The sequence below is a fragment of the Oryx dammah genome, unplaced genomic scaffold (assembly GCF_014754425.2).
Source record: "Oryx dammah isolate SB20612 unplaced genomic scaffold, SCBI_Odam_1.1 HiC_scaffold_18, whole genome shotgun sequence".
Taxonomy (NCBI): domain Eukaryota; kingdom Metazoa; phylum Chordata; class Mammalia; order Artiodactyla; family Bovidae; genus Oryx; species Oryx dammah.
The window spans coordinates 102722233-102737707 of record NW_024070202.1 but is presented as its reverse complement, the minus strand read 5'-3'; the positions used below and the strand labels follow the sequence as shown (position 1 = coordinate 102737707).

At 43.3% G+C, this 15475-nt stretch overlaps 1 protein-coding gene across 1 annotated transcript in view; it reads left to right on the top strand.

Annotated features, from left to right (window-relative positions):
• The window catches only part of ZC3HAV1 (zinc finger CCCH-type containing, antiviral 1), a 51878-nt gene that overhangs the window by 10722 nt on the left and 25681 nt on the right, over positions 1 to 15475 (top strand). The window contains exons 2-3 of the mRNA XM_040259970.1: positions 8632 to 8767; positions 13597 to 13849. Coding sequence (XP_040115904.1) covers positions 8632 to 8767; positions 13597 to 13849 — 389 coding nt within the window. The remainder of the gene's footprint in view (positions 1 to 8631; positions 8768 to 13596; positions 13850 to 15475) is intronic.

The window sequence follows — 15475 nt, the reverse complement described above, 5'->3', positions numbered from 1 at the left end:
ATTTTTGCCTGGGGAATCCCATGGACAGAAGAGCCTGGCAAGCTACAGTCCATGGGGTGACAAAGAATCAATGATCTTTACCTACAGACTACTTTAGAATTGGCAAGGTCCCAAGATGGTTTTACAAAAGGAATAAAAGAAGAACTTTAGATCTCAAGTCCAGTGAGAAATCAATTTAACCAAAGTGGGGCACAAAAGTTGGACTCAGTTTGGGAGAAGAAAGTGGAGACCTCATTCATGATCTTTGAATGCTTCCTCACTGAGAAAAAATTTTAATATGTTTCAGACCAAGGACTTACCTAGTGGTCCAGTGTTTAGGACTCCGGGCTTCCTCTGCAAGGGGGGAGGGGTTTGATCCCGGGTTAGGTAACTAAGATCCCACATGCTACATAGTATCTCCTGCTCCTCACTGTCTTCACTTGCTCTACTTTTTCTCAGTCCTGATGTGAACTTAGGGCAATGATGCCAAACTTTCGCTGCACATTGGAATCACTTGAGGAATCTTTTAAAGATACTGGTGCCCAGATCCTATCCCTGGACGTTCTGATTTAATTGGTATAGGGTATGACTTGGGCATCGGTTTTTTTTTAAAGGCCATGGGTGGGGCTTCCCTGGTGGCTCAGTGGTAAAGAAACTGCCTTGCCAATGCAGGGGATGGGTGTTCGATTCCCAGTCCGGGAAGATCCCACATGCCTTGGAGCAACTAAGCTTATGCACTGCAACTATGAGCCTGCACCCTAGAGCCTGTGCTTTACCACAAAAGCAACAACGGTAATGAGAAGCTCTCGCACCACAGCTAGAGAACAGGCCCTGTTCTCCGCAGCTAGAGAAAAGCCTGCACAGCAACCAAGACCCAGCACAGCCAAAATAAATAAATACAATTATTAAAAAAAAAAAAAGGCCACGGGTGGTTCTAATGGGGAGCAGAGTTTGAGAACCCCAGGACCAGAGAAATAGGTCAACCTAGGGAGCTTGTCTACAGCGTGTGGCACCTGTACAGTTTGCCTTACTTTTGGTACAACCAGAGATTACAGTCAGTTCCTCCGCCCCACGCCACAAGCAGAGATTACAGTCAGTTCCTCCGCCCCGCGCCTCTCCCATTCTGGGAACCTTGGCCGTCTGCACCTGCGGCTCACCACAGTCAGCAGTCGGGGCGCCTCTTCTTTGCAGCGGGTATACTCCGGGTAACACCGTTGTGGTTAAAGCAGACCCGTTTCTTCGGCTCCACCCTTTCCCTTCCCGCACACTGTTCCTTAGACTGCTTCTGTGTTCTCTGCTGGTCTACTCTGGTTTTCCCCCATCCGACTAGGAGTTCCAGATTTGGTGAATCATTCCTGCCTCTAGTAACTGGCAATCGAATCTCAAACATCAGAGGTGCAGTCATATAGAGAATAGGAGTCTCATGACTTGGATACTTTTCAGGGTTGGTTTGACTGACGCCATTTTACTCTGTAGACTAATGTTCTCTAGATTTTTATCTTTCACAGGTCTTGGTTTCTTTCTCGCTTGGCTGGCATCGTGGTGAGCTATTTCCTGTGTCCTACACAAACTGACTGGCTCTTTGATTCTGTCCACCCTCCCCCCATGAGGTGCTGGGGAGTAGAGCAGGTGAAAGGAAGAGATGTTTTGATACAAACAATTGTTGAAAAACAAGACTCTCTAGAGAATGGACGTGTGGAGACAGTGGGGGAAGGAGAGAGTGGGATGGATTGAGAGAAGTACTGACATCTATGCACGACCACGGGCAAATTCGATAGCTAGTGGGAAGCTGCTGCGTAACAGGGAGCTCAGCTCAGGGCTCTGTGATGACTTACAGGAGTGGCATGGGAGGGCTGCTCCAGAAGGATATGCATATGGCTCATTCACGCGGCTGTACAGCAGAAACTAACACAACATTGTAAAGCAATTGTATTCCAATTAAAAACACAAACTGGGGCTCCCCCGGTGGCTCAGTAGTAAAGAGCAGGCGATAAGGGTTTGGTCCCTGGTCTGGGCAGATCCCGCATGCCTCGGAGCAGCTAAGCTCATGTGCCTCAGCTATTGAGCCTGTGCTCTAGAGCCCATGAGCTGCAATTACTGAAGTCTGGGCTCTCCTCTGTCTGTGCTTCACAACAAGAGAAGCCACCACATTAAGAATCCCCTACAACTAGAGAGTGGCTTCTGCATACCACAACTAGAGAAAAGCGCTTGCAGTAATGAAGACCTAGCACAGGCCAAAAAAAAAAAGTGAGCAAGAAATAAAATTATTTTTAAAAATAAAAATAAAGTAAAACCAAGACTCTCTCTAAGGTTATCGTTTTCTCGTTGGTCTAGTTTAGGGTTGACCCTATGTTTATTGACTTGCGAAGTGCCAGAGCTCACGCGTGTGCATATCTAGTTCAGGAACCTAGCTTAGAATTTCATCCAACAGGCCCAACCAGCAACTCCCAGCCCTGACTGCGCACTGAAATCATCTGGGGTCCCACCTCCTGTCAAATTAAATAACCGCCTCTGAGGGTGTGGCCAGGCTTAGGTATTTCTCAGTACTGCCCAGTTGGTTATTATGTGTAGCCAGGGATGAGAACCTCTCTGCAGGCTAGACCTCATCTGTGGTTGGGGGAGCACTTTCTGCCAGGGTTAAAATAACCTTTCATTCCACGGCTGGAAGAAAAGAATGAAAAGATCATTTGTTTTTAGGCTTTTGGCTTGAGATTCCTGAGAGACCTTCTTGCCTCTCCCAAGGCCATCTTCGCTCTAATTTTTAGAAAAGTTATCATTTCCTATCCCAACTCATGCTGTTTGAAGTTTATCTGCTCCAAGGGCAGGCAGCCTTCTGCAAACCCTTGTCTCCCCCTGGGCAGCTCATAAGGGCTTATGGGTGAGCTCTTTTCTGTGTTGGGAGGTGGGGAGTCCCATGGCTGTGAGTGAACCTTTTGTTGGAGGAGGTCACCCTGAACATGCTTATCTAGGTGTGCCCTTTGGTCAGCAGCATTAGCATCACCTAGGAGCTTGTAAGAAGTGTACACTCAGCCCTCATCCCAGACCTCCTGACCAGGAACTCTGGGGGTGGTGTCTAGCAATCTGTGTTCTAACAAACCTTCTCAACGATTCTGATGTGAGCTAGAAAGTTGAGACTCACTCTGTAGGTCTGGGACAGGGCCTGAGAATTTGCGTTTCTGACAGCCTCCTAGGTGATGCTGATCGGAGGACTTCACTTTGAGAACCACTGGTTTTGAGAACCTCAAGAGGCCTTGGGAGATTTTCACACTGTTTCCTGGCTAAAGCCTCGTAGCCAGTATTAGAGACCTGGAACTGAGAAGAGTGATCAGAAGAAAGTGAGAAGGAAGCTTCTGCATCTTAAACCTAAACATGACCTCCATCAAGCCCTGACCATGACAGGTTTGGCTGAAGATTGAATCAGTCAGCTGCTGAACTTGTCTCCTCAATGCCAATCATGAGAAACAGTTTCTTTTCTTTTTTTAAAAAATAATTTATTAGATGTTCGTATTTGCTTGATGAAGTACTAGACATAGCCTTTATGGATCTGGGAACTGCCATAGAAAATAGACTAGCATAAGTGAGCGTGCTCAGTTGTGTCTGACTCTGCAACCCCATGGGCTGTAGCCCACCAGGCTCCTTTGTCCCTGGGATTTCTCAGGCAGGAATACTGGCGTGCGTTGCCATTTCCTATTCCAGGGGATATTCCTGACCCAGGGAGCGAACCCTCGCCTGTTGAGTCTCCTGCATGGGCAGGAAGATTCTTTACCAAATGGCACCACCTGGGAAGCCCAAAATGTTTCATTTTTTCCTTTGGCCTCGCTAAGATGCATGCAGGATCTTAGTTTTCCAACCAGCAATTGAAGCTGTGCCCCCTGCAGTGGAAGCATGGAGTCTTAACCACTGCACTGCCAGGGAAGTCCCAAGAAACAGTTTCTATCATTTACTGTGTCCCTCCTACACCAAATTCTTCCTTGGTAGCTCAGATGGTAAAGAATCTGCTTGCAATGCAAGAGACCCAGGTTCGATCCCTGGAGAAGATTTCCTGGAGAAAGAAATGGCAATCTTCTCCAGTATTCTTGCCTCCCGTGGACAGAGGAGCCTGGTGGGCTACAGTCCATGGGGTTGCAAAGAACTGGACATGACTTAGCTACTATACAATAACAGCAACAAGGGAACAGTAACTGGGATAATCTAGCATGGCTTTCTTTTTTTTCTTTTTGGTTTGGAAAATTTTCAGTTATGTTTGTTTTTATTTTTCCAGATTATGTTTTTAATTTTCTTGAGTTCTGAGTTCAGTGATGAACTTTTCCTCTTATTTGAGTCACCTTTTATTTCTCGTGTTACCTAGCCTGTTTCCCAAAATAAAAAGTGAAATATTTCCTCATAGGTTATAAATAACAGATCCAGTACCTGCCACTTAGAAAATCTGTGATGAGAGTTAGCATCCGTACTTCTGGTCTTACTTGCATGCGTATGGGCTAAGTCACTTCATTTGTGTCTGATTCTGTGGACTCTAGCCCACAGACTCCTCTGTCCATGGGATTCTCCAGGCAAGAATGCTGGGGAATGTTGGGGATCTTCCCAACCCAGCCATCAAACCTGAGTCTCTTTTATCTCCGGGATTGGCAAGCAGGTTCTTTACCACTTCCCAGTGCCACCTGGGAAGTCCTTGGTCTTACTTACTCCCCAGATAAGTGAGTGAGAACTGCCCCACTTTTTTGAAATTAGGGTGGAGATAAATCCTCTAAGAAGCTTGGAAAAGTCTAGGAAATGTGGGAAAACAGAGCAGGGCCTCCCAGGGATGGAGCTGCAGGTCAGAACCCAAGGCTAGATATGACATGCTGCTGACTGAAGCTGGGTTCAAGGTGAGGATTATAGAATCTAGAGGGATGAATAGTTTGTCTGAGGATGGAGATGAGAAATGAAGAGTGATCTGGGCCCTCAGACAGGCAGCATCAAGGACCCAGCCAGCACCATTTGTGCTGGCTGAGCTCCTCCTATGGGCATGCGTGTCTTAGGTGGGCTGGGAAAGCCCAGACTCTTGGGGCTCCAGGCAGAGGGCTTCTCCATAGGCTTGCCTGGCTGCCTTTAATTATTTAGAGGAAATACTGACTTCCAGGACCTTGGAAGTGCCCCACTGCCCCTTGGCAAGGGCAGAGCAGGTGCAAGACAGGTAAGACCGAGGCTGTGTGTTGCTGGAATCTGGAGAGGGCCTGGGTCTTCGAGTATGACTGTAATCTGGCCATAGGCGAGGTACGATCGTCTTGCCACTGTGACCACAACATCTGGACTGAAGCTCAAAGGAAAGAAAGGTTCTTAATTCCTCCCACCTACCCGCTGTCCGATATCTCTGAGCCAGAGGGTAGAAGCTGCCTAGCGGTGGGGTGTTTCAGTGAGCTCATTTTCTGCTCCGGATTGAGAGGGTCATTAGCGGCAATGCCCAGGGGAGTGAGAAGTCTAGAGAGGTAGGGAGGCTCACACATGTCTGGTAAAAGCTGAACTGGAGGGGTTTCCTGCTTTGGGGTGGAGGCTGGGCCCCTTCCTGCTGTAGAATCTCTTCATAGATGCCCCCCTCCCATGATGGTTGGGAAAGAGATAAGGTGTAGTTCTGCTGAGGCTGAGGGCTCTGGGGAGTGGGGGCTGTGGGGGAGCAGTTATCTGAAACCACAAACCCCAAGAGCAAGCAGAGAGCTGATGTCAGCTTTATCAGGGAGTGCCAGAAACACACTAAAAGCCAGGACTCCTGGTGAAGAAAACCAGGAGAGTGCACGCCCTCGAAAATGGCTGGGATACAGGCTGTCAACAGAGCCTGACCACCTGCCCTTGACTTTTGCAAGAAGCAGGGAGTGTGGGAGGCTGGCTGGGTTTTAAGGGCTTGGGCGGCAGCTGCCATGGTTGTTGATTCTGACTTTTCTTTTGGGGTTCCTACAGCTAGATCCAAAAGCAATGCCAGAGTGTTTCAGAAATGCCTTACACACAGACAGTGGCATTTGAATAGTGACTTTCAAAGACCAGTTCTTAGAGAATAACTTTTATGTAGGTGTTTACATTACAAAAATCACTGTCAATTTCAATAAGATAATTTTGCAGTCAGTTGCATTTCTGTTTACAGTGACAACGAAAAACAATAGTGACAACTGATTTATGTTTAATATTTGGGAAATGAAAGAGAACTATGAAAAGAAAGAGTTTAATTCTCAGTAAGAAAAATAGCATAAGACTTGAATAAAGGAAGAGATATTTTCTGTCCTAGAATCAGAAGATTTAAAATAGTAAGATGACATAATATCTAATCTAATGTATGGAGTTAACACAAATTAGCTTCCATATGATATTTTGTGGAAATTGACAAAACAATAATACAATTTCTATAGAGAAAATAATAGTTAAGCACATTAAGGAAATTTTTGAAAAGAAATGAACCAATAATAGGATAAATTATTCTGTTAATATTTAAAATGTGGTACAAAGGACATTTATATTGTATGGTATCAGATGCAAAACAGAATAGTAGATTGATAAAAACATAATAAGGATTCCTTGCATTCTAAATTTGCTAAAAAGTTAACAAACAATAGTTCTGGACAACAAAATAGTAAGAAAGGAATCCTATTCAACAGACATTACTAAGAAAAGATATAAAGCACTTCTGCCCTCCTCTGATGCTGGTTTTCAAAATAAGCTCCAGATATTTTAAAGTTGAAAATATCTTTTTTAAAAGTGAAACAAAATGATATAGTTATCCAGCTGTGGTGGAGGAATTAATTTCTCAAGTATTAAAACAGTGGGCTAAATTACAAGTAGTGAATTAGAAGGATCTGATTATATAAAAATTGAGCAATAGAAAGCTTAATAAGTTCTTGATAAAAAGGGAAAAGTGTAAAACTATGTGAAATAAACAAGGCTGGTAAAGATTAGTATTAAAAATATAAAGAACAATTATAAATCTATAGATAAAGAGTTAAAAGATATGAACAAATAGTATAAGAGGAAATACAAGCATCAAACCTACATTTGGAATATTTCAGTCTTGCTAATAATTAAAGTGCAAATTAAAAGCATGAATCTGTTTCTTGGTTAAGTAGCAAAAGTGATAAAACTCTATGTTAATGTGCTTGGAGGGAAAGAGACACACTCCCTAGATTTACTACTATGTTTTCTGCAGAGCAGGAGATCAAAATGAAACACCAACCACTTAGGCAATACTCTCAAATAAATCTCAGGAAAATAATGTGAAAGAGGAAAGGTTTATAAAGGTTGTATAGTGAAAATCTGGCCATACCTAACCACCTGACAATTTGATAATGATTGTACAAACTGGAAAATATTAAGACCCCATCACATTAGCAACTATTAAAACCATAAATCTGAGGATTTTGGTGATATTATAGGGAATGTACATATATAAGTTAAGAAGTAGAAGACATTTGTTAGGTGAACATTGCTAATTGTCAAGTTATGTTTGTCTTATGAAAACATCAGTGCTGTCAGCGTCTCCATGCTTGGTCTAATAACTCAGTGCTTGTGCGACATGAGTGTGATTATAATTTGGGGATCTTGTTGAAAGGCAGATTTTGATTCACTCGAGCTGGGGTGGAGCCTAGGATCTTCTAAATTTGTGATAATGGTAAAGCTACTGCTCCCACCACACTTTTAAGAGCAAATGTTTAAATCTCTGCCATGCAGTCTTGTGGCCACTAGTCATATCAGGCTATTCAAATTTAGATTAATTGAAATAAAATGGAGAATTTAGTTTCCTAAGTCTTACTACCCATATTTCAAGTGTGCATCAGTCATTTCTGGCTTACATCTCAGAAAGCTCAGATTATAGAACAAGTCCATCATCACAGAAAATTCTGTCAGACCTAAATCATCAGTCTTAAAGTGAAGGGGATTTTTATCACTTTCTTGGTAAAGTTGTTTGAAATATGTGATTACAAGCTTGTTCCATTCCTTTGTAGTCACAAATCACATAGGTATACATTTACAGAAGTGATAAAGCAAGGGACAATTTCATCTAGTTTAGTTTGATCAATGAAATTCTTTTATCCCATTGATTTTATTGTCATTAGGATGTGTTACCCTAATTATTATTTGCCTCTCAATGAGCAGTCATTTCCACTAAATTGACTTCAGTTTCTTTGCTATTTTTTTCCTCATCTTACATAATTAACATATAGTAGAGGAGATGGCATCACTGACTCCATGGACGTGAGTCTGAGTGAACTCTGGGAGTTGGTGATGGACAGGGAGGCCTGGCGTGCTGCGATTCATGGTGTTGCAAAGAGTCGGACACGACTGAGGGACTGAACTGAACTGAACTGAACTGACTGAGAGGAGACGTTTAAAGAAGGATTGCAATAAATTAAAGCATAATGTGTATGTTGTCAATCAGCTATACTCCAATACAAAATAAAAAGTTTAAAAAAAGAATATATGTGTATAATTTATGAAGAGATCCTCATATTCTCTTTTCCTATCTACGTGTTTCATCAATTTATATTTTTAAAGTGTGTTCTTGAAGCTGGACCAACCTTGTGTTAGTTACCCAAGGATGTGGGCATTGATTTTCACTTGAAAGGTTTCCTGGATGATTGCTTTTTCTTTATTTTCTGTGAAGTGGAAATGCTGACCATTGTTATTTTCTTCCAGGAATTTATGCAAATATTCTCACGAGGTTCTCTCAGAAGATAACTTCAGGGTCCTGACAAACCATGGGCTCTCTGGACTGAACCAAGAGGAATTGGCTGTGCTCCTTCTCCAGAGTGACCCTTTTTTTATGCCCGAGGTAAGTTCTGATTCCTCACTTTGGAAAGCAAGGAGAATGCCTTTGGCAGTGTGGTGTCCAGTGTGTGTTGGAATGGGGGCAGAGAAAACCTGGCACCAGGGCTCTGCAGGCGGCAGTCAGCAGGTGGCTGTTGCTAAGTGACCTGGAGATTCCAACAGTTTCCTTCTTATTTGAAGTTTAATAAGTATTTGAGTCTGGAATGCCTCCTCCCCTGGGCTGCTAGGGGACCCTATGTGAGCAAGTGTGATCTGAAGAACTAGCAATAAGACTAATTGATGCCTTACATCCGAGTGACTTCCTGCAAGAGGTGGGCTTTGAAGCAAGATTTCTGAAGATGACAGGGTACATTGCTTGAGGCTAAGTTGTAGCAAAGAGATCTCAAAATACAGTGATTCAAGTAAAATATTACTTTGTTTCTCCATCTCTTGGTAGTGTAGATCTGAGGTCACTAAACTATACTCCATGGACCATATCCCACCTGCTGCCTGTTTTTGCAGTTTAATTGGAACATAGTCACACTCATTCATTTATATATTGTCTATGACCGCTTTCTCATACAAGAGTGAGTTGAGTATTTGCAACAGAGATTGATGGCCTGCCAAGCCTGAAATATTTACTATTTGATCATTTATGCTAATAGTTTGCTGACTTTTGGTCTTGCCTAGAGGTAGGCAGGCAGGTAGTCTGATGGTCAGGCAGCTGAATTCCATGATGTCATGTAGGGACTCAGGCCAGTAGATTAGCCTTGTTATCTTATATATAATAGATCTGTTTTATTACTGGACCAGTAGATATATCTGTTCTCTTTTAACATGTGGCTTCTTCCCCATGGTACAAGGAGGCTCTTCTCAGTGTCATCATTTTTCTAGCCAACAGGAACGTAGACAAGGAGTAAGTAAAAAACAAGCTGCTTCCTTTTTAAAAGGATGTGACTTGGATATTATATCTCGTTCATTGTATGCTCCATCTCACTCGCCAGAACTTATCACATGACTGCACTTAAGGAGAAGGCAGGCTGGGAAATGTAGTTTTCTGGCTGGGTAACTATGTGTCCAGCTAAAACTTGGAAGCTTCTATCATTAGAAGAAGGATAAGAATAAAATAATTAACAGTCTCATCCACCTAGGAATATTGACTTGAAAATCAGATGATGCTGCTTAAAGAATGGTACCTGAGAATGATCTGAGAAAAATCCTTGTGTAAAGAAGTTAGCCTCACATTGGAAGAGAGGCGCAGAAACATAATGGAAGCCTCAAATTGAGAGGGTGGAAGGGATGGAGATAAGATAACAAGGTTGGAATTCGGTCGTGCTTTTATGTATGACAAGATAGCTATTAGGGACATCTGGAGGGTTAAACATCTTTTGACTCTAAGCTCAGTGTGTTTCCCTGAGGACTTAGGAAAACTTAGGACACGTGGGGTGATTTTGTGTTGATTACTGAGCTCAGGCAAGATAGGAATGCAAGACACTCTGTAAAAATGTCTTCGGAGAGGAAGGGTGGGGGAGGGATATTTAACTATATATAACTCACTTCCCCAGGCATTCTTTCATTTACGTACTTGAGTTTCTCTCTCTCTTTTTCTCTCTGTTTCCAGGGACCCAAGGTTCAGAGGTCTTATCTTAGGATCTCTATGGCCCTTGGCCTATGTGCCAGCCAGCCCAGTCCTTCCTGGCTACCAGTATGGGGAAAATGCCTTACACCCTAACTCGTTAAAGGTCCCATTGACTAACAGAGGCACCCTCTCCTTTCCCTTTCATGTGAAAGAATGACGACAGTTGAATGCTTGTCATGACTCCTGAGAGAGTGTTGCCCGGAGTCCAACCTAGTGTTAAACTTGAAGGGTTGGAAACGTCACCCACCAGGTCAGCTCTCTGCTTCTGTTTTCCAAAATCACCAAGGACTTGCTATATCGCATCCCTGGAGAATAAGAGGAGTGGCGGCTCCTCCTTACTCTAGGAAAGAACCTACTGGATGGTGCTGTTGCTGACTTAGCCCAGAAAAAGCCCATTGACAAAAGTGCTGGGAGGCTCCTCGTAGGAGAACGCTGACCTTAATCACACAGAGTCTGAAGTATCACCTGAGGCTCCCTTACCGTACCCATGGATTTTAAGAATTCAGTGCCCGTGATTAGAGCGTAGGGTGGAACAGTTTGTGCTTGAAGTTTATTTTTAGCCGATAACTTAATTGCCTTTTACCACCTGTTGGGGTAGGATCACAGACTAGCAGACTGCACTGCTTCCTGGGACCAGAAGTCTGAGAAGCTGGTTCCTGTGATGGGGAATCAACTAGAGCATCGGTGACATAAGTCTCTGTTTGACTATTCTGGGCAAGAGTTGTCTCTATAGGAGTGTTTTAACTTGGGGGAGTAGGGCAGAGTATTTTCAGGGTTTTAGCAGGGGAGGGGAGTGGTCAGCCAGAGTTCAGCTAGTTCCAAGGACAGTTGATCAAGGATGGTTCCTCCATGTCTCTAAGTTCTGCCTTTGCCACCAACTACCTGTGTGATCTTGGACAAGGCATTTCATCCTTCGGGGTCTCACTTTACTGTTTGCTTTGCAATCATTCAGCTAACACTCAGGAGTGCAAGGGTAGCACTGAGTTAAATCCTGAAGCCACTGGTGGGCAAGGGACACACCTGCCCTCAAATACCGAACACGTTCACACTTTTCCACTTTGCTTAACCTGTGAGAACATAAACGCATAAACCTGAACTTCCTGGTATATAAACATGGATAATTTAAGTGCATTTATTAAAAAGGAGAAATGAGTCTCATTTGTTCTGGCAGGAGCAGTCTTCCTTAAACATCAGAATAGTACTAGGAATGTTAACCAAAGTATCATTTGTGAAGTTGCTAATAATCCTTGTTTGACTTGAGCCTCGAGAATTCTGGCTCTCAAGCTTTAGTGTGGGTCAGAATCACCAGGAGTGTTTGTCAAACCCAGATTGCTGGGCTCCTCTGTCCATTCTGACTGTAGATACGGGGAAGGGCCCAAGGGTTTGTATTTCTAGTTAGTTTTCAGTTGGAGCTGATGCTGTTGGTCCAGGGACCACACTTTGAGAACTGTTGGCCAAGAGTCTCAATTCTGGCTCCTAGACTCTATCACAATGATATGTATTTGCATCAGGTTTAGAAGTTGTTTGTATGGCTCAATCATGGTTGAATCCATGTCTTTCCCACCTGGATAAACCACAGTGGCCCATGTTGATCTGGTTTGCTCAGAGTCTGTTGAAACAACTTACAAATGCTTTTGTGTTTAAGCCTCTTTGTGTAACAATTCAAACATTTGCATCACATTTTGTATTGTGCTCAAGACATTACGTATTTTATTATTTAACCTGCTCCACAACATGGTTAGGTGAGGGGAGCAAATATTTTTGTCTTTTACAGCAAGAGCAAGAGGCTGGGAGTAAGTAAGTAACTCAGATGTGAAGTCACGTATAGCTGCTTCTAGCTGCAGACTTCAACCAGCATCCTCTAGTCCTGTATCACAGGGTCTGGCCTCACTGATGATACTTCTCCTGCTCTCCTTTCAGTAAGAATTACATCTCTGTAGAGCTAGATATGTAGATATACTATTTACATATAAAAATGTTCAACTATCACTTGGTCTTTTGAGAAACTGCCACATTCTGCCCAGCTCCCAGCAGCTGAAGATAAGACCTCACATCCTTTCTTTTCTTTTTGACTGTACTACGTGGCACACAGGATAACCCGTGCCCCCTGCAGTGTTCTTCTAAATGAAGATGGTCTTTTAATTGAAGATGTGTTGATATCCAAAGGTGGGCCTTCCTCTTTGGGATTCCTTTATATGTAGGGGTCCTGTTTTGTTCTATCTATAGCTGGCCGTCTTATATTGATTCTTCCAAAAGAGGTTAATAAAAGTCAAGTGTCTTTAAGTTAGTTTGTAGGCCTCTTCTACCCCAAATAAGTCACTGATTGAATATAACTCAATAGAGATTACAGAGTTATACACATACATTTTTTTTCCTTAGATATATCTCTGCTTCTGCTCATGTGCTCAGTCGTGTCTGACTCTTTGCGACCCCATGGACTGTAGCCCACCAGGCTCCTCTGTCCACGGGATTTCCCAGACAAGACTACTAGAGAGGGTTGCCATTTCCTTCGCCAAGGGATCTTCCTAACGCAGGGATTGAACCTGCGTCTCCTGTAGCTCCTGCGTTACAGGAAGATTATTTACCTGCTGAGTCATCAGGGAAGTTTATATCTGTGCTTTTGTTTTTTCTTTTTCTTTCAGGAAATAAGAAAATATGCATTTTTTCTTAACAGGAAGTAAAAAAAATGCATTTTTATTTTTTATTTATTTAATCAATATTTATTGGTGTATAGTTGTGTTAGTTTCAGGAGTGAATCAGTTATACCTATACATAGACCCAACCTGTCCATCCTAAAGGAAATCAGTCCTGAATATTCATCGGAGGACTGATGTGGAAGCTGAAACTCCAATATTTTGGCCACCTGATGTGAAGAACTGACTCATTTGAAAAGACCCTGATGCTGGGAAAGATTGAAGGTGGGAGGAGAAGGGGACGACAGAGGATGAGATGGCTGGATGGCATCACTGAGTCAATGGACATGAGTTTGAGTAAACTCTGGGAGTTGGTGATGGACAGGGAGGCCTGGCATGCTGCAGTCCCTGGGGTCGCAAATAGTTGGACATGACTGAGCAACTGAACTGAACTGATACATAGATCCACTCTTTTTTAGATTCTATTCCCATGTAGATCATTATATTTACACAAACTTTCCTTAACGTGTGGCATGTAGAGAAACATGTTATCTTTCTGGCTCTTGTTTCTTTCTTCTGTAGATATGCAAGAATTATAAGGGCGAGGGTGGAAGGCAGATTTGTAACCAGCAGCCCCCGTGTGAAAGACTCCACGTCTGTGAACATTTTACCCGAGGGAACTGTGGTTATGCCAACTGCTTCCGGTCCCATAACCTGATGGACAGAAAGGTGCTAGCCGTTATGAGGGAGCACGGGCTGAGCCCAAGCGTGGTCCAGAACATCCAGGACATCTGCAATAGCAGGCACCGCCAGAAGAAGCCCTCCGCGTGGAAAGGTAAGCTTGGTGGCCTTCTTAACAGGATAAACGGAAGTATACAGAAATCACAAGCAGAGGGAATCTCTACTTATACGCACCAAAAACTGGTTTCCTTTTCAGACCTTGTCGATATGCATACAGAATTTTTACATAATTATGATCATAGTATATGTGTGATTTTGCAGTTGGATTTCATGCTCTTCCATGCATCCACACCACACAGACACACTTCACACTCGGGCACGTTGCCAACATATATGCACCTCTCACTAAGGGACATGTGTCTCACACCATATGTGCAAACCTCACGTACACACACACACCCCTCACATGTCCACCACGTATGCATATCACACACACACATACACACACTTCATATAAACATATATGAACCCCACATATAAACATCACATACAAGCACACCACACTTTTTGCACACACAAACACACACACGCTCACTCCCTCCCTTCTCTCTACTTCCCGGGGCTGTGACTGAACATGTTTCTAGAAAGAGGTCAATTTTTTTTTTTTTTTTTTAATTTTGGATATCTCTGACTTAAGTTTGGGCATTTGGGGGCCAGATGAACAACTCTGGATAATTCCAAGCTTTAGTGAAATCAGACCTTTCCTTATTTTCTTTGTTTGTTGTTGTTTCAAGTATTGTGACTTCTCAGCTTAGGTATGCTTGTGTCACAATATGGGTGAACTCTTAGTGATTGGGGGGCGCTCGTCTCTGATGGGCACTAGTCTGTCTCTCCATTCACCCTAGCGGTGAATGTGGACTTGAACTTGAGGACTGTGGACAGCCCCACCTAAGACAGTGGGCATTTAGGAGGTGCATCTAAGTCCCATGAGAGAAGCTGAGAAGAGCCAGAGTTGTTGGCTCAACCTTTATCCTAGGCCAAAGGTGGTGTTTTCTGCTGGGCTGGCAGGAAGGGGGTGGATTCTTCCACCTTGTCAAGATTTTCACGCAAATTAATTTTTTTAAACTTTCTATTTGATTTTGGAGAATAGTCAATTAACAATGTTGCGATAGTTTCAGATGCACAGCAGAGGGACTCAGCCTTATATATACATGTATCCATTCTCCCCCAAACTCCCCTCCCATCTAGGCTGCCATGAACACTGAGCAGAGCTCCCTGTGCTACACAGTAGGTCCTTGTTGGTTATCCACTTTAAATATAGCAGTGTGTATATGCTGATCTCAAATTCCCTAACCATCCCTTCCCTCCATCCTTCCGCTGCTGGTAATCATAAGTTCCTTCTCTGAGTCTATGAGTCCTTTTCTGTTTTGTGAATAAGTTCATTTGTATCATTTCTTTTAAGATTACCCATATAAGGCATGTCCCAGGATAGTTCTCCTCTGTTTGACTTGCTTCACTCTAGTGTGAAGTAGTATGACACTCTAGGTCCATCTGTATTGCTGCAAATGGCATTTTCCATTGTATATATGTACCACATCTTCTTTATCCATTCCTCTGTCAATGGACATTTAGGTCGCCTCCATGTCGTGGCTGGGCTTCCCTGGTAGCTCAGAAGGTAAAGAATCCGCCTGCAATGCAGGAGACCCTGGTCCGATTTCTGGGTCGGGAAGATCCCCTGGAGGAGGAAATGGCAACCCACTCCGGTATCCTTGCCTGGAGA